A 24,754-nucleotide genomic window follows, 5' to 3' on the forward strand; every position below is an offset into this window, starting at 1 on the left:
CACCAGAGCTTTCCCTTCTGGTCTTCCAAACCTGGGTAGGGCCCCTCCGGATGCTCTCACGGTTCCTTCTATGTGGCTGCTGCTACAACTCTTTATTTCTCAGTATTGTCTTATCCATGTCCCATCCCCTCCCCCTCCCACTCCCACCAAAACTCAAGAGCAAGGACAGCCCTTTCTGCACTGTTATTTCCTTGGGGTCTGACACTCAGTAGGTGACCAGTAAATAGTCATTAAATTCTGAAACGATGCCATCCGTCTGCAGTGTCAGTGAGCCCTGGCCTGTGATGCTGTGCCAGAACCTGAGAGCTTGGGATGGCCTGCTTTGAAGAAGTGAGAAGTCGAGGGGAGTAGGTGACATTGGGAAGTGGGACAGTCTGGAGAACAATGTCCTTCTATACTTCTATCCACAGGCAAGCTGTGGAGAAAGGGCACCTTGGTAGAGACAAGATGTTGGGCATAAAGGTCTGCACCTTGGGGAAGATTTTCTTGAGAATGTAATCTACCAGACTGACAGTCCTGGCTGATGCTTTTTGCTAACATCTTAATTTGGGGTCTCCTCCAAGCACTTTGCCATCTGTGTTTATGTTAATCAGGACACTACCTCATTACCTGAAAGTACACATTTAAAAAAACACATTGTTGTAAAACATATACAACATGAAATTTACCGTTTTAACAATTTTTAAGCATGCAGTTCAGTGGCATTGAAGTATAATATATCATATTGTTGTGCAACCATTGCCACCATCCCAAATTTTTCACCTTCCCAAACTGTAGCTCCATCCCCTTAACTAGTAACTCCCCATCTTCCCTTCCCATTCATTGGCAACTCCCATTCTACTTTCCGTCTCTGTGAATTCGACTCTTTAGGAGCTCAACTAACTTTAAAGTTATTTACTCATATGGAGTATCTCTGGCTTAGTTTACTTAGCATTGTATTTTCAAGATTCAACCACGTTGTGTCTGTATCAGAGTTTCCTTCCTTTTTGATGCTGAGTGAAAACCAAGTGTGTGTATCTACTGCCTCTTGTCTGTTTATCCATTGGAGGACACCTGGCTTGCCTCCGCCCCTTGACTGTTGTGAATAATGCTACTATGAACTTGGTGTACAAATACCTTTTTACTTCCCTGCTTCCGCTTTTGGGGGTACATAGACTATTTTTTAAAATAAAGTGTTGTCAGTAATTGCCTGCACACTACATAACCACCATCGAACTTGGGCTGACTGAACAATTGTCCTTCTGCAGAGAGGTGGGGACACGTGGTGCAGTTGTGTTTCTTTTCAAGGAAGCAGAATTTTACACAGTTGATGGCTTCTTGTTGTAGTGAGCTTTTGTAGATCATTTCCTAAGTATTTAATGTTTGTCCATGTCTTACCAATTAGCCATCATAATCGCTTGAGAAGCCAGAGGAAAATAGTTATCATTTTGATTTTCTTTGATCAAAGGTAGAAAAACATTCCTCTGGTTATTTTGAACATCCTTTGATATACACAAATCCTTCTCCCTTCCTGTATGTTGATTGTCAGAGGTGAATAGGACTGTTTTGCCCCAGCCTTAAAACCCTAGAATTTCTATGTGATATATTTGCATTGTGTTCATTTATTAGATCCTGAAGGACAAACAAAATATACATGGCAAAGAGAGGCTCTTGAAAGTGTTAGGGGTGGGGAGAGGGTTTCTAAGGCCAAAAAAAGTTTGGGAAATGTCATACAAAGCCCCTTTTTAAAGATTCAGGACACACAGTAACATATTAAAGGTTCTGAGAAGTTGTGCAAAGGAAACAATAGCTTAACTTTGTTTAACTGAATTTGTTATTGCAAATTATTTAGCCACTGATTTCCATTTTTAAATGAACACCTGCCAGTGCCCTGTCTGCTGTCTTCAGAAAATGATTCAGCTGCTGACCGAGAAGTGAATGCATTTTAAAAATGCAGCTACACAGGGAGGATAGTCCAGTTGTGAAGGGTTTCCTTTATGGAGCATTTGTTTTATCTTTTAATCTAGTCTTATGCTTCCTGTTTGCCAGAAAGAACTAGGGGATGCCAAAAAGGCCAACTCGCTCGTTCTATACTGAGCTTTGTCAAGGCTGCTCTGTAACATCAGTAGTTAAGAGGGAGTATTATTTTGGAAGGGCTGGGGTAGAATCCAGGTACCCTGGCTTGCCAAGCAACACCAAACCCCTGAAACCCGAAACGCTGATTGCAGTTACTACTAACTAAGAAAGACCTTATTATCATGTGTATCTCTAGAGTTTCCTCCAACAAATTCACATCTTCTAAGTCCTGTAATTCCAAAACCATTAGTTGCAGAAGGATATCTTTTCTGGAGCTGTCCACCCTAGGCTTCTCACCAATATTAAAAAACTGTAGGGCGGTGCCTGTGGCTCAGTGAGTAGGGTGCCGGCCCCATATACCAAGGGTGGCGGGTTCAAACCTGGCCCCAGCCAAACTGCAATAAAAAATAGCCAGGCGTTGTGGCGGGTGCCTGTAGTCCCAGCTACTTGAGAGGCTGAAGCAAGAGAATCGCCTAAGCCCAAGAACTGGAGGTTGCTGGGAACTAGATGCCATGGCACTTACTTTAACGACAAAGTAAGATTCTGTCTCTAAAAAAGAAAAAAACTGTAGCACTCTGCTCAGCCTGTAGCTATGAGAAAAGACAGGAAGTACTACTGATCAGAGACCATGCAGTGAGGGCTGCGATGTGGGCAACTCTGCAGCTACTGTGGCATGAGAGGGGTCTCTGTTTCCTTTCTCTGTCCTCTTGTTGAGGTTTGAATTGTCACACACATCCTCCGTGACTTTCCCTGTCCCTTACATAGCCAGCCCAGGCCTCAGTGAGCGCCTAGGGTAGCAAGCAGCAGTCCTCAGGGAGACATCCTGGCTGTGGCTTAAGGCTGCTTTGAGGTTTTGTCAGCTCTTGGAGCTGTTTCTCACTTAACTTGTGGTCACGATGCCAGCGGCACCCAAGTGGGAGGCGGGAGCCCCGAGCCCCTCCCCGCCATCCGCACCTTGTGTGTGGCTACTCTCTTCCTCTGCCAACCTGATCCCAAGGCTGGCCAGCCAGGAGCCAGACTTGTATAATCAGGTTCTGCTATCATGCTGATAGTTCAGCACGGTGTCCTTAGGAGATAAATAGTTAGTTCAAGGGGGAAAAAAATACAAACACACTTTTGAGTATAATAGTATTGTAAGCTTTTAAGAACCATCTTACATATTTTTTTCTTTTGGTCAGAAAAATAGTATATTTAAGGAATGATTGCAGGAAGCGTTGCAAATGAAGTTGTGTTGCTATTTTCATGATGAGGCTGAGGAGGTCAAAGTGAAGGTCGCCGCATCCTGAGATCCAGTGGAAGCATAGTAGAACCCCCTGTGGAACTGGACCAGGTTCTCCCCCCAGCTCCTCCTAGCTGCAAATGCAGCTGTTCCTGGGAGAGTTATCTTCTGTGCTCGCCTGGCCCACTTTCTATTCTGGTGCCAGCTATGCAGACAGGATGTACAAATAGTAAAATACCCCTTAATTTGGGTCATTTAGGGGTGCGGCTAAAATGGATAACTCAGACTCTAAATAATCAAAACCCTTTTTGAAGTAGTTTTATTACTCTCAGATTCAAATGTTACTTACCAACAGACATAAGCCCCCAAGGACCTGCTTAGCTGACAAAATTAATGAGTAATAATCACCTTGTGCCAGTTACTGTACCAGGCACATTCCTGATATTATTTTTGACTCTTAAAGGGTAAGTTTTGTGACTCCTACATCACAAATGTTGAAACTGAGCCCCCTTGAGGTGAAAAACTAGCCCCGGGTCATAGGATGGCCACTGGCACAGAGCTAGTATCAGAACACGGGTTAGTCGGGCTCAAAATCCAAGCTTCTACCACGGTTCGCAGCAGCTCTTGACAGCCACGTTCATGTGCTGGGCTCAGACCTCATTTCAGTCTCTAAATTCCATGCTTCAGCCTCTTACTTACCATGTGACACTCTTCCTCACAGATAATGGTGATCCATGGCCTTTGTGGTGAAAACAAAGGCCAAATTGGTAAAAATTTGAAAAATTATGCTCTGGTACAGTGAGACTGTTGAGTAACTTTGGGGCACCGTGTGAGTACAGGCTCAGGTTTTGTGTAACTTGTTTTTAGCAAGTTGGTATTGGCTGTCTTCGTGGAAAAAGGGGTCGTTTAATCACTGGTTTAAAGTGCTGGTTTCCAGTGTGAACCAGACTGGGCAAAATAAACAACCTTGTTGGAAGAGACCATTTCATTTTAATGGCCACCTGAAAGGACATTCATGTCCTTTTCAAGATGATTAGATCAATGTTGAAACAGAAGAAAAACTGGTTTAGCTTCTCAACTACTCTTATTCATGTGTTGTAAAAAAGATGACTATTTGGCAAAAAGCCTAAGAATTGGTCTCAACTAAAATGTTGAGTTCATTTTCTTTATTCTTTCCTTATACTTGGGGTATAATGAAGGTAGTGCTGAAAGACTGACCATTAGGTTAGGAGTTGTCTTGGCTCAGAAGCAATTGGCTCGTGAAGATTCCTGGGAGTATCATGAATCCCTGTGCGTCAGATCAGCCTGACATCAAAAAACAAAAACGACATTTTCTGTGATAGTCTGGTGTAGAGCAGCTGCAACTGAGGAAACCTGGGCTCTGCTCATGTCTGGCTTGTCTGCAAGTTTTTTTGTTTTTTTTTTAATTAGTCACTTCACTTCTCTGGGCTTCAGACTCCTCATTTTAAAAATTAGTAGGTTGACCATAACCTTTTCTAGCATCTCAGTACTAAAAATAAGATTTGGTGATATTATTTTTAATGGCCGCCATTTATCAAATACCTGCTACTCATAAACACCTCACAGATTCTTTTTGTTTCATCATCACAATAGTGAAATAACTCCTGCATCTGTCCTGTTTCCACTATGATACTTTGCATCCACGTATGTGAAGTGTATTGAACACTTGGCAAGATAAATGTTATTATAACCTGTAAAAAATTAATATAAAGTAAAAAATTGTTTTATTTGTATGAATTGGCTGTTTCTTTGAGTTTATTGGGGGGAATCAGGTATGGCTTTACAATCTACTTAAGAGTCATCTGACCTCAAACTAGTTGCTTCACCTCTCTTGCCTCAGTTTCTTCATCCAAAAAAAGGGCACACTGATAATAATGTGATAGGACTGTTGTGATGACTCACTCAGTGAAGGAACTTAGTCAAAGCAACTAGCAGAGTGCCTACCACAGGATAGACCCTTAACAAATCTTAGTTTCCTTTCTTCTCCTAAAACAATGCTTAATTTAGGTAGTAGATTTGTTCTATTAAGAGTGAAATCATTAATTGTTTTAAATAAGTTACTCAAATACCCAGTTTTCTATTGGCTTTTCCAACAAAACTACAAGTATCTTTCCCTGGAGGAATATTACCAATAGTGAAAAGCTTGGCGGAAATATTTAAAAACCATATTGCCTATATAAATTTGGCATAATAATTATGTATTAATTATTTAAGTTAAATTGTATTTGTAAAAATAATCACAGGGAAAGAAAGGATTAAGAAGGTAAATAGCATGACCTGGTGAATAGAAGCAAACTCAAAGAGCATGTGAATTTCTGAGAGTGGTAGTTCCTGTGTGACCATATCATTTGGTATGTCTCTCATTCTAGAACTTTGCTTAGGTACTAGGCATATAGAAATAAGACATGAAGCCATGGTCCCTTTCTTCAAGGAACTTGTAGGATAGCACAGGAGTCAGCAAACCTTTCCTACAAAGAGCCAAATAGTAAGTATTTTTGGCTTTGTGGCCATGTGGTCTCTGTTGCAATTGCTCAGCTCCGCTGTTATAGTACACAAGCAGCCATAAGTGAGTACATGAGCAAAGAAGTGTGGCTGTGTGCTAATAAAACTTTATTTACAGAAATAGGCAGCAGAGCCATATTTGGCCAGTGGACTGTAAGTTGCCAACCCCTGAACTAATAGTAGAAATGCTTATAGGCCGGGTGTGGTGGCTCATGCCTATAATCCTGGCACTCTAGGAGGCCAATGCAGGGGGATTCCTTGAGCTCAGGAGTTCAAGTTCACTCTCCTTGAGCAACAGCGAAACCCTGTTTCTACTAAAAGTAGAAAAATTAGCCAGGCATGGTGGCGGACACATGTAGTCCCAGCTGCTCAGTTGGGAGTTGGAGGTTGCTGTGAGCTAGGCTGACACCATACGTAAATAAATAGATACATACATACATGGAAGCTGGCCATACTTGATAAAGAGTGTTGAATAATTTTGGTTGAAGTGAGTCTTATCCTTTAAAGAAGGTGCTGAGCCAGAAAAGTCAGGGTTAGGGGAGTGAGGGTATTGTGGAATGGGGCACGGAAGAACAATGTGGGCACAGGGCACAAAGGCTTTTGGGAGCTGGCAGCTGCCTAGTGTGTGTGGGTCACAGCAGGGATTGAAGCGGGGAGTGGTGAGAGAGGCAGGTGGAGGGTAGGCTTGTATGTAGGAGGCATAAAGGAAGTTCAGCAGGACCGTGTTACAGCAGGGCCATAGCCTGCGGCAGGGAAGCTGTAGAGGCCTTTGTTTTCAGCAAGTGAGAGATGATTTTCCTTCCACCTCCAAGTTCTCTCCATGATTGATCACCCAGGGTTATTAAGTTCTTTTCATTGCAAAGATTCCTGATGCTAACATCAGAAGTTTCCCCACCCTGGAAAGGAAGAGCAGAGAGAGAGAAGGAGGGAGGAGGGTGGGGTCTTGGTATCTGACACACCTTTTGAGGGCAAGACATGATTATAAGAGGGACTTTACCTAACAAATGCAATCAGTGTAACCTGGTTTCTTGTACCCTCAATGAATCCCCAACAATAAAAAAAATGTAGAATATAAATGTCTTAACGCAATAACTAAGAAAATGCCAGGAAGGCTATGTTAACCAGTGTGATGAAAATATGTCAAATGGTATATAAAACCAGTGTATGGTGCCCCATGATCGCATTAATGTCCACAGCTATGATTTAATTAAAAAAAAAAGAAAGAAAGAAAAGAAAAAAGTTCCCTACCCTTGGCTCCTTTCCAGAATCAGTGGGGATAGCTTACACGTTAGTGTGGTAGTCCAGTTTGCTTCATGCACTGTGTTATATTAGCAAATATCCTCTTTACATATGAAACAACTTTAGAATTTCTCAAGTAACCAGTCTTCAAGTTATTCAATATCAATCAATGTGCTGCAAACCTGTGTGTTGATGTCACTTACAGCATTAATAGTTACGTCCTTCTAATACAGTGGTTCTCAATGTTCCTAATGCCGCGATGTATTTTCACTGTTACAAAGGAGTCGTGACCCACAGATTGAGAACCACTGTTCTAATACTTGGGGTTCTGTGGGATCCTTTCCTCCCTTTCTCCCTCTCTTTGTTTCCCCTTCCTTCTTGTTTTGTAATAGGCATCTTTATAAAGCTTACTAAAGTCAGTGAGGACTATTAGTAAAATATACATGCAGAATTTGGAAAGACTCTTCAAGGTTTTGGTTAACAGAAGAGCATTGAGTATTATTTTGCTTTCTTTTTTTTTTTTTTTTTTGTAGAGACAGAGTTTCACTTTATCGCCCTTGGTAGGGTGCCGTGGCCTCACACAGCTCACAGCAACCTCCAACTCCTGGGCTTAAGCGATTCTCTTGCCTTAGCCTCCCGAGTAGCTGGGACTACAGGCGCCAGCCACAACACCCGGCTATTTTTTGGTTGCAGTTTGGCTGGAGCCGGGCTTGAACCCGCCACCCTCGGTATATGGAGCCGGTGCCATACCGACTGAGCCACAGGCATCTCTGCTCTCTTTTGCCTACCTATTTGACTTCCCCACATGCCACAGAAGGCAAACCTCGGGCTAGAAAGATACATATCCTTATTTCTTTTAAAAAAAGTAAAATAAACCAAGTAAAAAGAAAAAGTAAAAGTGACTTATTTTATTGTTCTCTCAGAGATAATGCTACATCAAGTCATCTGAGGGTGTTTCAAGGTGATTATTTTCCTGACTACCTTTTAAATTCTTGTGGAAAGAAGTTTATGTCTTTAGCCCTTTAAAAATGTCAAATTCAGTGAGAACTGGGAAAGCCTGTGTCACTAAATGAAGCTGTTTCCACTTCTCTTCCAGCAGGAGGTCTGTACGGTGCAGAAGGAAGCAGGCAGTAAGAGTTGTCATTTGAAGCAAAAGAAACAGAAGATAATTGCTTAAGGGTGACAATGAATCTAAAATTACTACATTACTCATAAAAAAGGGACCACATGAAGTTTAAGAATTTGACTAGCTCTCTAACGCTGTGGCTTTGGAGTAGGTTTTCTGCCAGAGGCTTGGAATGCAGGTTTGCTGGTTGAGGTGTATCTTGCAGGAAGCAGGGACAGGCTGGTAACAGATTTGTGCAATGCCAATTTCTTTCAAAGTGTCATGGTTTTTATTTTGGCACCAAGGTAGGGAGGAAGAATAAGTTGAAGAGCAATTTGAGCAGCAATTAATGAACAACAGAGAAACAAAACTAAAAAAAAAAATTTTCTTTTCTCCAGAGTACCTGGCAAGGTTGTTCATTATGTCATTTAAGGAAGCTTGCAAGGATGCCAAGTCTAATTGGCAGTTGTGTTGGCTACTGTTGACAGTGAACCTCCTAAAATTGGAGGATGAGCTTATAGGAAAAAAGCAGGGAGTATTTTGAGGTTTTCAAATCATGCAGTTTATCTTGACTTTTCTTGGAATCTTTTAGGGAAAAAAAAATCTGTACACTGTTAGATTAACAATACTGAAAAACAAGGGACAGCATAGGCTGCCCTAAATGTTGAGAAACTAATTGTAGCCAATGTGCTTCATCAGCCTAGCTCACGGAGGCTGCTGCTTTTGTCCGTCTGTGACTAATCTTCCAGGGCGGACTCCGTGTGTGTGTTCTTGCCGTTTCTATTGTCTTCAGTTAAGAAATGCCGGCACAGCAAATCCACAGTGGTTCATGAGAGGCTGCTGAAACTCTATTTTAGGGGGGAAAAATGCTGACCTTACATTTTTCTAAATTCCTTTGACCCAATGAGGAATTTGTTTTATTTAAGCTCTTGAATTTTAAGCAGTACTATCCTCTTTGTAGCGTGGAACAAAAGTATTTCCTTTTATCTAAACAGACTGTACTCCGGTTTAGAAAAGATAGCTTGCCGAGTAGATTGGAAAAGCCCTCGTGGTCTATTGATGGAATAAGCGCAAATGGGCATCTCAACTACAAAAGATGAAACTTTGGGGAAAATTTTCATTCAGTTCCCTAAAAAACACTTTTTGCTTTAGTCAGTGGGTATTAACATACAGAAACTTAAGGCTGCAAAGGCATGGTTTGTTCCAGGCCACTTTCAAAATAAGCGTTCTCTAGGCCTGATGTATAAGATTTCTTTAAAATACATGTTCTTTAAAAGGTGAAAAGGTTTTTTCCTTTGTTGCTTTGCTTTTTGATGATTTTATGTTACCCTCACCACCATCATTACCGCCGTGGGACTTTACATTATTTTTACCTATATTTTTTTTTCTCTCATTTCAAGGTATCTAGATTAATTGGAAAAGTTTAGAAATCAAGAAAAGTATAAAATTGAAAATAAAACTCAGTCTTAATTCTACTCTCCGGAGATAATCACTTGAAATACTATGGAGCATCTTCTAATTTTTCCTGCATACACACCCATTTATTATTCACCGTTTTTTCATTCTGAGGCCTTATCTTACCATTATATTGTGAACATTGTTTTCAGTTGTTCATTTTCAAGAGCAAAATTATCAGTGGCTGTATAGTATCATTAGACATGTAGTTGGGTTCTTACTTTTTACTCTTATGACTTAGACCTAGTAACCAACTGTCTTTGATTATTTCATTGGGAAAAAGTTCCAAGAAAGGGAATTGCTGATATAAAAGGTAAATGCGATTAAAAGTAATGTGCTATGTCTTGCCAAATTGTCTTCCAGAAAAACAGTCTCTATATTGTACACATTTGTACAGATTTTATACCTCTTTGTTTCTCTTGCATCGCTAGAACATTGAAAAACAATTTTTTTGGAAAGCAAAATATTGTGTTTTGATTTCCTTTAGTTGAATCAAACATTTCCCAAGTGATTTTTTAACTATTTGTATTTCTTGTTCTGTCAGTTATCTGAGGGTTTAACCTATTTCTAGTTGGAGTCTTAAGGTATATCGACATATAAATAATCACTAAATATTAGGAGTTAATCTTGTGCATATATTTTACAAATTTAGGTCTTTATAATTTCATAATTTTTCTTATGATAATTTTGATGCATAGAAGTTTTAAATAATTCAAATTAATATTAAAATAGTAACAGTTAAACTGTTAGAAAATATACCACTCATTTCCTTAGGTAGTTTCTTTCTTCCTTTTCTTTCCTTCCTTTGCCTTCTCTCCCCTCCCTCCCCTCCCCTCCCCTCCCTACCCCCTCCTTCCCCTTGGTAGAGTGCCATGGCGTCATGGTTCACAGCAACCTCAAACTCTTGGGCTCAAGCAATTCTCTTGCCTCAGCCTCCCAAGTAAAAAGGTACCCGCCACAATGCCCGGCTATTTATAGAGGCCGGGTCTTGCTCTGGCTCAGGCAATCCACCCGCCTTGACCTCCCAGAGTGCTAGGATTACAGGAGTGAGCCACCATGCCTGGCCCCCTTAGGTAGTTTCTTTTCCCCTTAATTTTTATCTTGGGAGATTCCATGTGCACTTCAAAATCAGACAAGTAACCTATTTCCTATTTTCTTGTTCTTGTTTTATATTTTATTTTAACATAGGAATTATTTCTGTTGAAAATGATTAACTTCCTTATCTCTTGCTTATTTTCCATCTTCTTTAGAAATTTCATTAATTTCCTTGATGAATATTTCTCTACCTTGGCAAATCAAACAATTCAATTACTCCTTTTAAAGTAGCATAAATTATATTTACATTAGCTTATCCTTAAAATATATAGGTATAAAAACAGTCTACCAAGTTTCCTGTAACCTTTGCCATTTTTTTTCCTTTTAACAGAACATGTAGCAGCTAATAGCGTGTAAAACATAGACACACACTTTAGAGTCATTGTCTCACCACTTAGTCATAGCTCACAAGCTTCTCATGGCATCACCATAGAATGTCCTGATCTTGGAATAATGGCAAAGAAAGCAAGCCTAAGATGATGAAACAGGGCCATGACTTTAGCACTTTTATGATCTTGTTAAACCTGCTGATGAAGTGTTAACCTGCTTAATTAAGGGATTGTTGTCATTGTTCTCTAGGGAATGGATTTCGGGGAGACTGGAGTTAACACAGGGAGACTCTGATATTAGTTCAGGAGAGGAAGGATGGTGATCTGGTCCCATCCTGTTCTCTGCATTCCCTGCAAACGCCATCCCAGGGAAATTTAATCAGAGAATGATGAGATTTGATTTGCAAAGACCAGAAGCCACTCTGGGATATTTTAGGAGACAGGGATTGAATACAGAGAAGTAGTGCTTACTGAGTCGCTAGAGCAGCGGTAAACTGGGCCTCAGGAAGGATTCCAGAGACTAGCCTGGCCAGGGAACTGTGTCTCAGTTACCAGGCTGGGAAATGAGGACGTCTGTGTGCCAACACTGGCTCCAAGATTACACCTCCTCAGCTACCTCCGGAGCTGTTGGCTTCAGGACCACCCAAACCCTGTCAGATCTGACCAGCAAAGTAGACATCCTACTTCCTCCCCTCTAATACTCATCTTTATTCAAGTCATCAGAGAAATTAGAACTAGGCTGCTCACTCAAAGTTATTTTGGGGTGTGCACCTGATTGGCAGCACTGTAATCACATTTGGAACTGTGGCCGTCCAGCTTAAAAGTGTTGTTTTCAGTCTTCTAGCCCACACTGCAGGAACATGCACCAGAAGGAGGCTGGAATTGCAGGTGATGAGTAAGCGCTTCCTGTGCCCTACAAGTCAGGTTGAACACAGGAGCCATGGAGTGGGGGGGGATAGATTTGGAATATGTTTGTAAGGAAGAGCGGCTGGACTGAGTGATTGATTTGATGCAGAAGGAGGCAGTAAGAGGGACATGACGATGGTAGTGTCAGAAACAAAACCAAGCTGGGCACAGTAATACATGCCTATAGTCCCAGCCACTCTAGAGGCCAAGGCAGAAAGATTGCTTGAGCCTAGGAGTTTAAGACCATCCTGGGGGCCAACATAGTGAGACCCTGTCTGCACAAAAATTTGTGGGTGTTTTTAAAACCCATTACATTAAGGCCTAATTTTGCACTTTTTAGAATCATTACTCCTCTCCGATTTTTCTAAATCTTAAAAATTTTGACATTGCTTTAAATGTTGTTCAGTGAAATGAGCAAATGCCACATCTTATCTATAGTGATGTGAACAAATTTTGAGAGCCAGGTTATCTCACAGCTTCCTCATACTTGTGGAATTCTTTAGAAGGTAGTTCTGAGTTTGAATGCATTTTCTTTTCCCTGTACATTTTTGTCAATACTAGAAGTAGAGATCAAACAAGGGCGTTGGCTGAGTGGACTCCCCAGTTCACCCCAGCGTGCTGAATGGCACTTCCCCCAGAGGGGAGCCTCTGGGTTGGCCAGGGCGTTGCTCAGATGAGTAACCCTTATCTTGGCTGGCCTGCTGGGCCTCCAGTCAGAGTTGGTTTGCTTGATGATTCAGATAAGCTGCCTGTTTTTGTGCTTCCTTGAAGAGGGTTTACGGCGCCAGGTGGCTGCCTTGCCCCAGATTCCATGGCCTCCTCTCCCAGGTGGGTGCTTATAGGCTAAGAACTGGGGTATTGCCGGCAAAGACTTCTAAGCAGGCCTCCTTTCCCTGCCAACTGTGCAAGTGGTTCAGTCTAGCTCTCCTGTTTTCATTTTTCACTCTGGCATTGTTAATTGATAGGGGTTGTATTAAGGTGACTACTGAACATCTCATTAGGTGGGGACTAAATTGGGTCGTGCCTGCCCAAGGCCAGGTCTCGCAGTTGCTCAGGTGGCTGAACTCACAACACTATGGGCAAGTTCCTCCACTCCCCTGAACACTCTTATTAAAATCTCTCTTGTCTCCAGGTCATCTCATATAAGCATAATGTATTCATTTGCATCACTTAACCTCAAGTAAACTCATCAATGGGAAGTCTTGGTGGAGACATGAAAGTGTTTAAAATGATTCTCAGCCATCAAGACAGCAGATGGTGCCCTTCTCCGGGGTGGCAACCTGTGGTTGGGGCTCCCCTCTCTTGCCAAGAATGTGCCAGGCAGAGGCTCCCGCACGTGTGCCGTGGTTGGGAGATGGATAGTTACAGGTGTTGTAAGCACCTCCTCTCCTCCTAGTGTGTATAAAATGAGCTGCAAAAACAGAATGTGCACCCACTGTTAGTTATGAAGCTGTGGCACACATCTCCCCAAGCACAACCTGCATTCCTGGAGCTAGAAGTAGGCTGCACACTAAAAGGTATCTATTATTAAAAATACATTTTCTTTGAACAATAGCACATTTGTGAATGTTGGTTTTCCAGGCTCACCTCCAAAAGCCTACTTAACTCATTGCCTAGCTTTACAATCCTGCATTTGCAGCTCAAAATAACAGCCGAAGCCTTGTGCATGGTTTACATGGTGTTTTAGCCTCTCCTTGCTCTCAGGAGTTGCTTGTTTGAACTCTAGCCCAGGTTGTGATGCTCATTCATTGTCTGCAGAGTGGCAGGGAAATGACAGGGCAGGGCTGGCCAGTGGTTCTTAGAATCACCTGAATGGCTTAATGACACTGCTGTGCTCACCTCCAGAAGTTCTCATTAGTGGGTCTGGGATCAGGCCCAAGGATTTGCCATTTCTAGCTAGTTCCCAGGTGATGCCATCACTGCTGGGCCCTTGGGCACATGCTAAGGACACTGCAGTATCTAAGAGGAGGTTAACTCTCTAACGGGCTCTTGCATCTAAATTCTTTTTTTTTTTTTTGGCCAGGGCTGGGTTTGAACCCACCATCTCCAGCATATGGGGCTGGCGCCCTATTCTGTTGAGCCACAGACGCCACCCTAAATTCTTAATAAGATTCTATGCAACCAGCAGTGCCCTCTCCACAAACATGTTGAATAAACCTCCACAACAACAAATCCCAAACCACCCTTTATTGACGAGGCCCTCATTCTGGCCCTTCGCACATTCCCTTGTTCCAGTTCTTCCTGAGTCTGGTGTTACCAACTACTCTGGAAGCAAGTCGGGTAGCAGAGTGAGTCACTCTCCTCAGTTCTCTGGAAAGTTGTCTCATGTCTCGGGGGCCTCAGAGAACAGGTGTGCATCCCGAGGAGTCCAGGGCAGTCTCGGAGTGGGAATGATGCAGCAGATAGCACCTTCCCACTCTGTCCGGGCCACGTGCTTCACTCTGCATCCACTGATGCTGGGACCCACAGCTGTGGACTTGCCAGCAGTTTGGTAATGGGGGGCAGGACCTAAGCTTACATTGCCCTCTAATAATCCTCTATATTACACTCTGAGTCTAAAGAGAGACAGACCAAGGGGTCAGGAGAAGACATCTAAGAATTCAGGGCTGAGATCAGGTCTCGGCCTGATATCTTCTATATACATGCCCACTCCCCATCCTGTCTTTGCTTCCAGGACACCCCCACCCACTCTGGCATCCTCAAGTCTCCTGCCTGGTACCTCTCTCTAGCTCAGTGGTTCTCAACCTTCCTAATGTTGTGGCTCTTTAATACAGTTCCTGTGGGTCGTGACCCACAAGTCAAGAACCGCTGCTCTAGCTGCTTCTCCACCCCAGCCTCTACAACCCCTTGTCTCCACTGACCTGGAGTTGACAGCCCCAAAACTGAAGCTTTTGCCCCTTCTTTCTGACAGAAGGAGGGCATCTGTCCCCCTGATGGTAGGTGGGAGCACAGAATAGCAGGGTAGGCCCTGCGGTCTTCACAGCCTGGGTGGTGAGGACATGTATATTTGCCCCTCTGACTCAGGCATAAGCTGGGTGTGGATTTGAGTGCTGTGTCCCCATTTGGACATACATCACTTAGAGGGAACACACACAGGTTTCTCTCTTGCTTCTGAAAATGAAGAAAAGGAAATTACCAAGATTGTTTTTATTTTTCTTATTAAAGAATAAAACTTTATTGTAACACATAGTCTGAATATTGTATTTACTAATCAGCTTTTCGTCCAAGTAGAGCAGATAGCTTTACGGGGGAATATAGGAAAACACAAGGGACATTTCCAAGGAATGAATAAGAAAGATGAAAGCTCATATTTCAATGTTAACTCTTTCCTTTAAGTTTTAGATGACTTACAAAGTTTGGGGAGTGTTTGGGGATGAAAATGCAAAAGTCACTTTTGATCTCCTTTGGTCATTAGAATTCCCAGGCAGAAAGTTATTAGGGGCTCCCAGGCCATGGGAGCAGTTCTGCAGGGTGACGGGGTACTGGTCCTCAGGGAAGCCTGGGTCTCCCACTTGCTCCCCTGCATCTGGCTCTGTTTACATTTCCCAGGGTGGGGTTGGGGCATAAGAACCCACCTCCCTAGACTTCATATATCACTCCTTGCAGACTGTTATGGTCTGTCCCAGACTAAAACATTACATTTCCTTTGATGGGAAAATTATTTTTCTCATTGGATTTTCAAAAACACGGAAGAGACTTACTGGCGTATGTGACATGGTACTGGCAACGGGGGCTGTGATCCTTACAAGGTTATTGTATTGCCCTAATGATTGAATACAACTAGCTCTGTGTATGCTTCTCTCTGATTTATTTTCTATTTGCCCCTCTCTAGTGGGATCTTGTGTGTGATAATGCCTGGAAGGTCCATATCGCTAAGTTCTCCTTACTGGTTGGATTAATCTTTGGCTACCTAATAACTGGATGCATTGCTGACTGGTGAGTACCACCGTGCCTGCTGCACAAACCTTGGGAAGCAACAGCACACGTTTGCTGGCTAAAGAGGAGTGGTCAGTGTTAGCTTATGCTGAGTCTTCTCTCTGCCCTGGTGTTGGTGCCAGAGCAGAAGGCTTAAGCTCTGGAGAATACAGAGCTTGAAGAATTGGCCCATGCACATAACAGACTGTCCAGAAGTGAGAATTTAAATTTGGAGCAGTTCTCCAGCTGTTAGAGCCCAGCAAAACCAGCCTGTTTCCCTACTTGCTGCTAACATTCGGAAGAGCTTGAGGACTTGTGTGCAGAACCCCATAGGCTGGGCACTGAGAGATGGGTGCAGAAGAGGCATTTAAACATAGGGATGAGGAGCTGGAGACCTTTGCCCCTTAGCATCGCATCTTCCTTGGGGACCATAGGGAACTGGACCTTGAGGTATTGGCAGCATTTGAGTGCCAAATGGGATCTGCAGGCTAGGGGAGGTTGGTTGCCAGGAGTGAGAATGAATATGCTTTGTTTGGGTGGGTAAGGAAGTCTGGGTGGCTGGAGCAAAGTGTGTGATTCAGGGTGCAACAATAAAGTTGTAGGATGGAGACTGGGAGACATTAACGATGGTAAGGACAATGACTACATTAGCAGCTACACTTACTGGATGATTACTGTGAACCAGGCACTGTGCTAAATATTTCCATACATTAAAATACCCTCACAAAACCCTTGTTAGGTAGATGCTGTCATTACCTCTGTTTAGACTTGAAAATCCAAAGCACAGAAGTTTAAGTTAAATCTTCGAGCTCATCCAGCTTTAAGCCAGAGATCTGGGTCTGGAAACTCAGCCACGTGGCTCCAGAGTAGCCTCTCTACCCAGGCACTGCAGTACTTTTATTTAAGGCATTCTGTGGTCACAAGGGCCACTGTGGTGACGTGTCTGAGCAGGGAGGCAATTGCACAATGTAACAGGTTTTTCAAGTATGGGACTGCTCAGGGAGAGACATGGCATAACTATTTCCCCGGAGGAATTTGTTTTTCTGGTGAATCAGGACGTTTTGGGCCCAATGACATAATGAGGGCTACCAGGGATAAGAAGAGAACTCTATCGGTCATTGTATTGCCCTCTGCACCCCTAAAGATCACTGGCCTTGGCAAGAGCCTAGAGGGTCAAAGCAGAGGGTTCCAAGATCATGTTAAAGTTGGAGACATTTCCTTCCCAAAACTAGCATCTATTTGGAAGTACCTTGTACTAACATATAATGTGACTTCCTGTGTGCTCGGAATCTGCCTCATCATCTTATGTAGATTCGTGTTCTGGACACATTTCCCTATGGACAGAAGTAACAGAGAAGCAGTTAATGACCTCTGGGGCCCCTGGTAGGGGCTGGTGTGGGTTTTTCTAAAACAAATATATGACTTCACATATTTTCAGCATGAGCTATACTATTCTAAAAGGTAGTTTCCCAGAAATTTGCATTGAAAAAGTTAGGAAGTTATACTAATATAATTCATGTCACCTTCTTTCAAAAAATGCAGACTTGACTGAAGCTTTACTGTCCTTCTTTATTCAATAGCTGATTTAAGTGGAAAGTAAATATGGACTTTTAATGAATCAGCATATAAAGGTTTAAATTGTTTAAAGGTTGTTTGCATGACTTATTCTTGCACATATGTGCAGCGTGGGCCCCGATCACATACCAGACCTGAGGACAAAAGAGTCTGGGTCTTTCTCTGGGAGCAAGCAAAAGTCTGACATTGCAAGCCCACTTCACTGCAGCAGCTTTTTCAAGAGTCAGATCGGCAAGAGGAGATTCCCTGGAGTCAGGGGCAGGCTGCTTAGGGGTGTAGATTTTTGAATATTCTGAGCAGGCCTCCATTTCAGTTTGAAAGTTTGGTATTTTCCAACCTTGTTTACTGGCATTTTACTCTCTGCTTATGACTTACTTAAAAGGAAATATACCCGTTTAAAGGGAACTCCAGACCTCACAGCTTGTGGCCCGTTTCACAGCTGCGTGGGGAAGTAGATCAGGTCATGTGGGAAGCCTTGTACCACTGCTGTCAGCATGGGATGATGTTTAAGTGGTACACTTCTTTCTTTAAAAGGTGATTGTATTTGACACAATCACTATTTAATAGATTTTGTTTGGGGATATACCCTGGGTATCATTATATTATAGAATCTGTTCATTCAGGTATCCCAGAGGGAGGGCGGCCAGCGGCTCCTGAGGGTGTGCCCTTTCTGCTGCATCTGTTGCTATGGAAGCTTTCTCACTTTTCTCTAGCCTCCCTGGGCAGCTAGCTGGTCATGGTGGGCTGCCCCTTGCCTTCCAACTCCTGGCTGAGAACAGCCAATGGGAAGCAGATCCTCAGGGCAGAGGAGGGTGAGGTGGGGCATTTTTCTCCCAGCTTGGTCTCTGTAGACATAGAAGGGCTGGTTGCCTCCTGTCTGAGCCCCTCTACATAGCACCCCACTCTCTGGAGCCCAGGACCATCCTTTCCCCAGTGCTCCCTGCTGTTAAGAGCTGCAAAGATCAAACACCTTGCCTTGTGGCTTCCTTCATGGCTTGCTCACTCTTACAAATAATCCCTTTTTAAAATCTCCACTAGCTTCATTTAAGTGGGGCCTCATTTCCTGCTGAGATCCTCTATCAGTTCTACTACATGCTTGGTGGTGGCTTACAGCACAAATTAATTGTCTTACAGTTCCATGGTTCACAAGTCCAACAAAGGTCTCACTGGGCTAAAATCGGGGTATTGGCAAGGGCAGAGGCTCTAGGAGATGGGCAGTTTCCTTGCTTCCTCCAGCTCCTAGAGGCCACCTGCTTTCTATGGCTTGTGGCCCCTTCCTCATCTCAGAGCAGCAGTGGTGAGTTAAGTCCTCCTCATGCCACTCTCTCTGGTTCCTGCAATGAGAAGATGTGTTCCTTGTTGTTAGATTGCACCTTCCTGGAAAATCACCTCATCTTGAGGTCCTTAAGCTTAATCTCATCTGCAGAATTTGCTTTACGATGAAATATTCATCGGTTCCAGGGATCAGAACATGGACATCTTTAAGAGTCATTATTTTGTCCACCACAGATCCTAAGTGATAAAGCCTTCTATGTTACAGACAGAAATGGGGTTTATCACTCACCACTGAGGGGGTTCTGCTCTGGGGAGCCAGTTTATACTAAAACTCCGATGCTAGTAAGTAAAGCATACTGAATGCTTGCTGAAGCCCTTGCCCATATCCATACCTGTCGGCAGCCCTATTGAGTAGGCATGAACTGGCTCTCCAGAACAAACTTGGCCATTCCTGAGATGGCATAGTTCATAAGTAGTAAGCCTGGATTCAAAACCAGGATGCAATGATTTCAAAGACCATGCTTGAAGTTATCACCTATAGGTTATATAATCATACTTACTGAGTTTAACTGCCATTTGGGAGGGAGGGACTTAGGATGATTTCTACAAGATTAAAAAAAAAAAAATCAAGCATCTTTTCTAAAGTACCAAAACAGGGCAGACCATGTTTGGTAGGCGTTAGGAATGCAGAAGGGCAGGGAGGAATGAGAGCTGAGACACTGAACTCTTTACTTGGTGTTGGGCATTGCATTTGTGCCGATCATTCTTAGTAAATGATCTCAACAACTCCGCGAAGTGGGATGCTTACTCCCATTTTGTAGACAAGGGAAGTAAAGGCAAATAAAAATGGATGTTAGATTTTATTTTCCCATTTTAGGACAATGACTAAGCCATATTTTAAGTTTATTTCTGTAAATGAATTGGGGTTGGACAAAAATCATCTATACAGTCCTCCATAGCCCTAGCACCAGTTAAAGGAAGCAATAGCTAAAACCTCTAGATGAGATAATTAACTTACATTAGTGTTGAGACCCTAGCCTTGGTCTCATTCCACTGAACTAAAGTGACTAATAGGGATGGTTAGAACCTTAAAAAGTTCTGAGGGCGGCACCTGTGGCTCAAAGGAGTAGGGCTCCGGCCCCATATACCGGAAGTGGCGGGTTCAAACCTGGCCCCGGCAAAAACTGCAAAAAAATAAAAATAAAAATTCTGAGTGAAATTCTGTCTTATTCTTTTCCTAGAATTTTCTTTGAGAGGGTGAGGACATGCTTTTTTTGTTCAGCAGCTTAATTAACAGATAACTTACATTCCATAAAATTCACCCATTGTAAGTGCGCAATCCAGTGAGTTTTAATGTATTTACAGAGTTATCCAGCCATCACCATGCTCTGAGTTTAAGGCATTCTCATCACTGTAAAAGGATGATGAAAATGTGCCCTTTTGAGGTCTTTCCACATTCTCTCCCCCAGGAATTTATCTGTTTCTCTGCCTTTTCTGGGCATTTTGCTTATAATAGGTGCCTTTGAATAAACATATTTAGGATAGTTCAATCCATGCATCTATCCTTTGTGGTATTAGTGTGCTAGGTCTGGATTTTTTTGCCCTTTTTCCCTTCCAGACAAAGTACATCCACTCTACTCCAATTTCTCTGTGAGATATCCTTCTAGACCAAGCCAGTTGTTTGATGAAGAGTTATTGTTGAAGTTCTATTCATAATGAGTTAATGAAGGAAAAGAGGAGAGTTAGCATGGGGGGATAGGGAGCTGGTGACCTTTCAATTCCCATGGACCACCAACTATTGTCCTCCCAGCCACCATTAGAAACACCTCGCCCCCTAGTGGTCACCAATCTGGCTCCCGCCAGCTCCAAAAGATGTGAATTTAGGTCTGATGGGTGGCCTTTTCCAGAAACTCAATGGCCTCCCACCAACCCCTTGCTGCCAGTGGGCATTACTGTTAGTTCACTATCAGGTTCACGCCAGGTATTTAAAGTTCAAGCTACCTAGCTTAGTGTGTGGCCCCTTAAAAATTACTTGTCATCATGTAGCTGGAACAAATTGGCAGGTGGCTTGACCCCAGCTCTGTTAGACTGTGTGTAGGTTCAAGCCCCTGACTTAGTTAATAGCCCAGAGAAAGGAAATAAGCCACTTCGCTAAGTGCCATGTTGACTTTCACTCCGGTTCCAAAGGTCAATGATTTCTCAAGACTTTTTATGCTGGGTGTGTCAAGGTTCACATTTGGGATATTATTGATTTTGTTCCTCTTGCCTCAAATCATCCCTGCATATTCTCAGAAATAGATTCAGTGGATAGATTCAGCGACAGGAATTAGGTTCACAGCATGATTCCTATACCCAGTAGCTGGTTGATCTTTGCTCCCCGTCTCCAGAATTAGAGGGTTGGGCTAAATCTCCCCAAGGGCCTTCCCACCCATAGAATACCCATAGTATTCTGCGATACAGTGAAGTGGGTCTAGTCTGAAGACTTTTAATGTAGTACTTATTCCACATATATTGGGTGCCTGCTGGATACAAGGTTTCAGCAGCTGGCATCACTGCCTTATTTCCTGATGATTCCTGACTTTTTCCCTCTCCATATGCAGGGTTGGCCGGCGGCCTGTGCTACTGTTTTCCATCATCTTCATCCTGATCTTTGGACTGACTGTGGCACTGTCAGTGAATGTGACAATGTTCAGCACACTCAGGTTCTTTGAAGGATTTTGTCTGGCTGGAATAATTCTCACATTGTATGCACTACGTAAGTAGGAACCTTCATAACTAGTCTTAAAAAGAAAAATTAGCAAAAGTATTACTACTTTTAGGGTTCTGGGAAAGGTACTATGCATGTTGGTTGTTTGGGATGGCAATCTTTTGGAAGCGCAAACTTTAAAGGCCTTGATTGTTGTGAAAGAGCCTTTTCAGGCAATGTCATACAACATTTACTCAATCCTGATCTCCAGATTGGTTTCAGTACATGTCAAAGGATGTGAAAGTTTGTGTAACTGCTTGGAGAAATGGCAATCAGACCATAGGTGCGAAGGAGCAGCTTTTACTTTCCTCCAGAATTTTCTGCACTGACATTCTGTGTCTTTTCTCAAGTGCATAAACGGGAATCCCTGTATGTGGTTCCTGTTACTGTGATATCTGGACTTAGTGTTTTCTTTCACTCTTTAAGAGTTTTTCTTTTCTTTTCTTTTCTTTCTTTCTCTTTTTTTTTCTTTCCTTTCCTTTCCTTTTTCTTTCCTTTTCTTTTTTCTTCTCTTTTCTTTTTCTTTCCTTTTCTTTTTTTTCTTCTTTTTTCTTTTCTTTCTCCTCTAAGGCCATACAGCAGTGGTTCTCAAACTTCCTAATGCCTTTAATATAGTCCCTGTTGGTTGTGACCCACAGGTTGTGAACCACTGTCATACAGAGTCCAAATTTTCCATTCTCATGTGCTTAGATGTGATTTTAAGTGATCTGAAATTAAACCCTAAGCATTGATACTAGAAGATTAAATAGTAATATTTAGTAGTATTTGGTCTTTTTTAGGATGGAGAGAATTTTTTTCCATTGAGCTGTTATGGTCCTTGGCTGTATTAAGTCTGCTGTCAAATATGGTTATGTTTCACTTTTTTGTGGTTGGTATTTTCTAGAACACAACCATAAGCCCATAAGGAGAAAAAAGTGCTAGGGCATAGATGTTTTACTTTTTAATCATCTTGTGGAAAAATCTGTTGGGAATATTGTAAAGTGGTCCATGATATGTTTTGTCTTTTTCTTTCCTTTGACAACATGGGAGTTAGGTATAGATTGAATAGCAATTTCCAGTGTGATAAAATAAGAATAATTATAATGATCTTAAATTTGCATGTTAAAGGCTTCTATTAGATAGCTAAAATTTTTGTTCTGCTGGAAAGATAATCAATTTATGACAGAGATTTATAGCCACAAGGAAGAAACAGGAATAGAAAATGGCTACGTGTATATTCTAAATCCAAAGTCTGCAGTTTTGTCATCATCTTCCAACATTTAACTAAATTGTAGTTTCTCAGAAATCACCTTTTTTGGTTTATCTACATTTATTTTAGAATCCTTGTCCTTAGAAACATGTGACAATATTGATGGATCAAGGTGATGGGTGTTCATTTCTTTGAACAAATAATATAGATATTGGGCTTGAATGTTCTCAGATAAAATGCCTGTGCCCTCTGTGGCCCGCCCCGACCCCTGTCTATCTGTACCCAGGAGAAGGTCTGAGCTCTCTTCTTCAGGCCCTGTATATGCAGGCATGCGGTCTTGTCCTTCCATGTGGATGGCCATTAACAGGGACAGCTCTGTACTTTGACAAAATATAATAGCTGTGTTTCAAGAGCTCCATAGCGAGCATAACCTCAATCTCACCATCCCCAGGTGAGAGCATGTTCATGGAAAATTGCCTTACTGCAAAGTTGGCATATTGGTTTTACCTTAGATGCCAACTGCTAATGATTGGTTGAAGCTGCCAGAAGACTGCTGAGAGAAGACTTCTGAGGACACATGGGGGCTCAGCAGAAGAGAACACATTGATCCGTTAGCCATGTCTGCCAGTATTAAGGCTGCATAAGTAGCTGCCATTTGCCTCTGAGGGGATTATCCCTGAATTAAGCCAGACCAGGAGTGACTTATACCTGAATGGCAATGTTTTAGCTTCACATAGAATTGTTTTATTGACTTGAGTTGTGATATACCTTTGACCCTATGAAACCTATTGCTACATTTACTGTAAAAAATGAATCTAAGTATGTTTTTTGTTTGATTACATAGTGAACTTTTTATAACTAGAAAGTAATCTACCACTTCAGAATCATCTTACAAAGAGTGTGCCTATCCTAAGAAACTGCTTTGCTTATATCTCCTAGGCATAGAATAGTATAACCATAGTATTTGCAAATTTTTCTAGGTGGCAAATATTTTAGGTTTTGAAGCCACGTGGTCTTTGTCCTAGTTACTGAACTCTGCCTTTGTAGCATGAAAGTGGCCATAAATAGTATGTAAATGAGCAGGTATGTGTGTGTTTCAATAAAACTTTATTTACAGAGACAGGTGGTAGGCCCGATTGGACCAGTGAGCTATAATTTTTCAACCACTGATATAAGTGATTGGTATGTGAGCCTGAAAACAAAAGCTTTCAATTCTGATTTCCTGCTTTCATAATAACTTTCCTACTTGTTTTCTCTTTAGTTCCATTTTTCTATTTCCATAATTTACATTATTTGTTGTATGTATTTCTTTAAGCAACCTAAGAAAAATAAAGCAAAAGACATGAATGATGATTTGGAGTTTGTTTAGATAATATTTAAACAATGAAAATCAGGGGATTTGACTAAGAGATGGCAGAAGAGTCAAGTTTGACAAGGGAGAATCACAAAAAGAAAATAAAGTCATACTGGGCAAGTGGGACTTGGGTAGGATGTGTGCGGGCTGCCCATGTCTCTCTACATGTGGCAGTCTTGGGAGAAGGCAGAAGATGGTAACAAGAAGTTAAGAGAAGAACTCCCCACGAATAAGATAGGATCGCTGACTTGCTAGCCCTTTATATACAAGTAGTGTATATACTTAGATAATGCTAAGAAATTTGTTGTGCTTGAAGAAAATTATTGATAAACTGGGTCACAGGGTCGAAGTACTTTTTGACTCTAAAGAGAAGTTTAAAACTTTTGGACATTGATTATTTGGAAGTTGCATTTTTTTTTTTTTTCCTTTTTTGTTTTGTTTTATTGTTGGGGATTCATTGAGGGTACAATAAGCCAGGTTACACTGATTGCAATTGTTAGGTAAAGTCCCTCTTGAAATCATGTCTTGCCCCCATAAACTATGACACACACCAAGGCCCCACCCACCTCCCTCCTTCCCTCTTTCTGTTTCCCCCCCATAACCATAATTGTCATTAATTGTCCTCATATCAAAATTGAGTACATAGGATTCATGCTTCTCCATTCTTGTGATGCTTTACTAAGAATAATATCTTCCATGTCCATCCAGGTTAATACGAAGGATGTAAAGTCTCCATTTTTTTTAATGGCTGAATAGTATTCCATGGTATACATA

At 42.1% G+C, this 24,754-nt stretch overlaps 1 protein-coding gene across 3 annotated transcripts in view; it reads left to right on the forward strand.

Annotated features, from left to right (window-relative positions):
• SLC22A23 (solute carrier family 22 member 23) overlaps positions 1-24,754 on the forward strand; it is a 177,256-nt gene that overhangs the window by 20,021 nt on the left and 132,481 nt on the right. For all 3 annotated transcript variants that reach the window (XM_053602391.1, XM_053602392.1, XM_053602393.1), the window contains exons 2-3: positions 15,759-15,862; positions 21,292-21,446. In XM_053602391.1, the coding sequence (XP_053458366.1) occupies positions 15,759-15,862; positions 21,292-21,446 (259 nt within the window). The remainder of the gene's footprint in view (positions 1-15,758; positions 15,863-21,291; positions 21,447-24,754) is intronic.

This window comes from Nycticebus coucang, chromosome 9, assembly GCF_027406575.1.
Source record: "Nycticebus coucang isolate mNycCou1 chromosome 9, mNycCou1.pri, whole genome shotgun sequence".
In the NCBI taxonomy this organism is placed as follows: domain Eukaryota; kingdom Metazoa; phylum Chordata; class Mammalia; order Primates; family Lorisidae; genus Nycticebus; species Nycticebus coucang.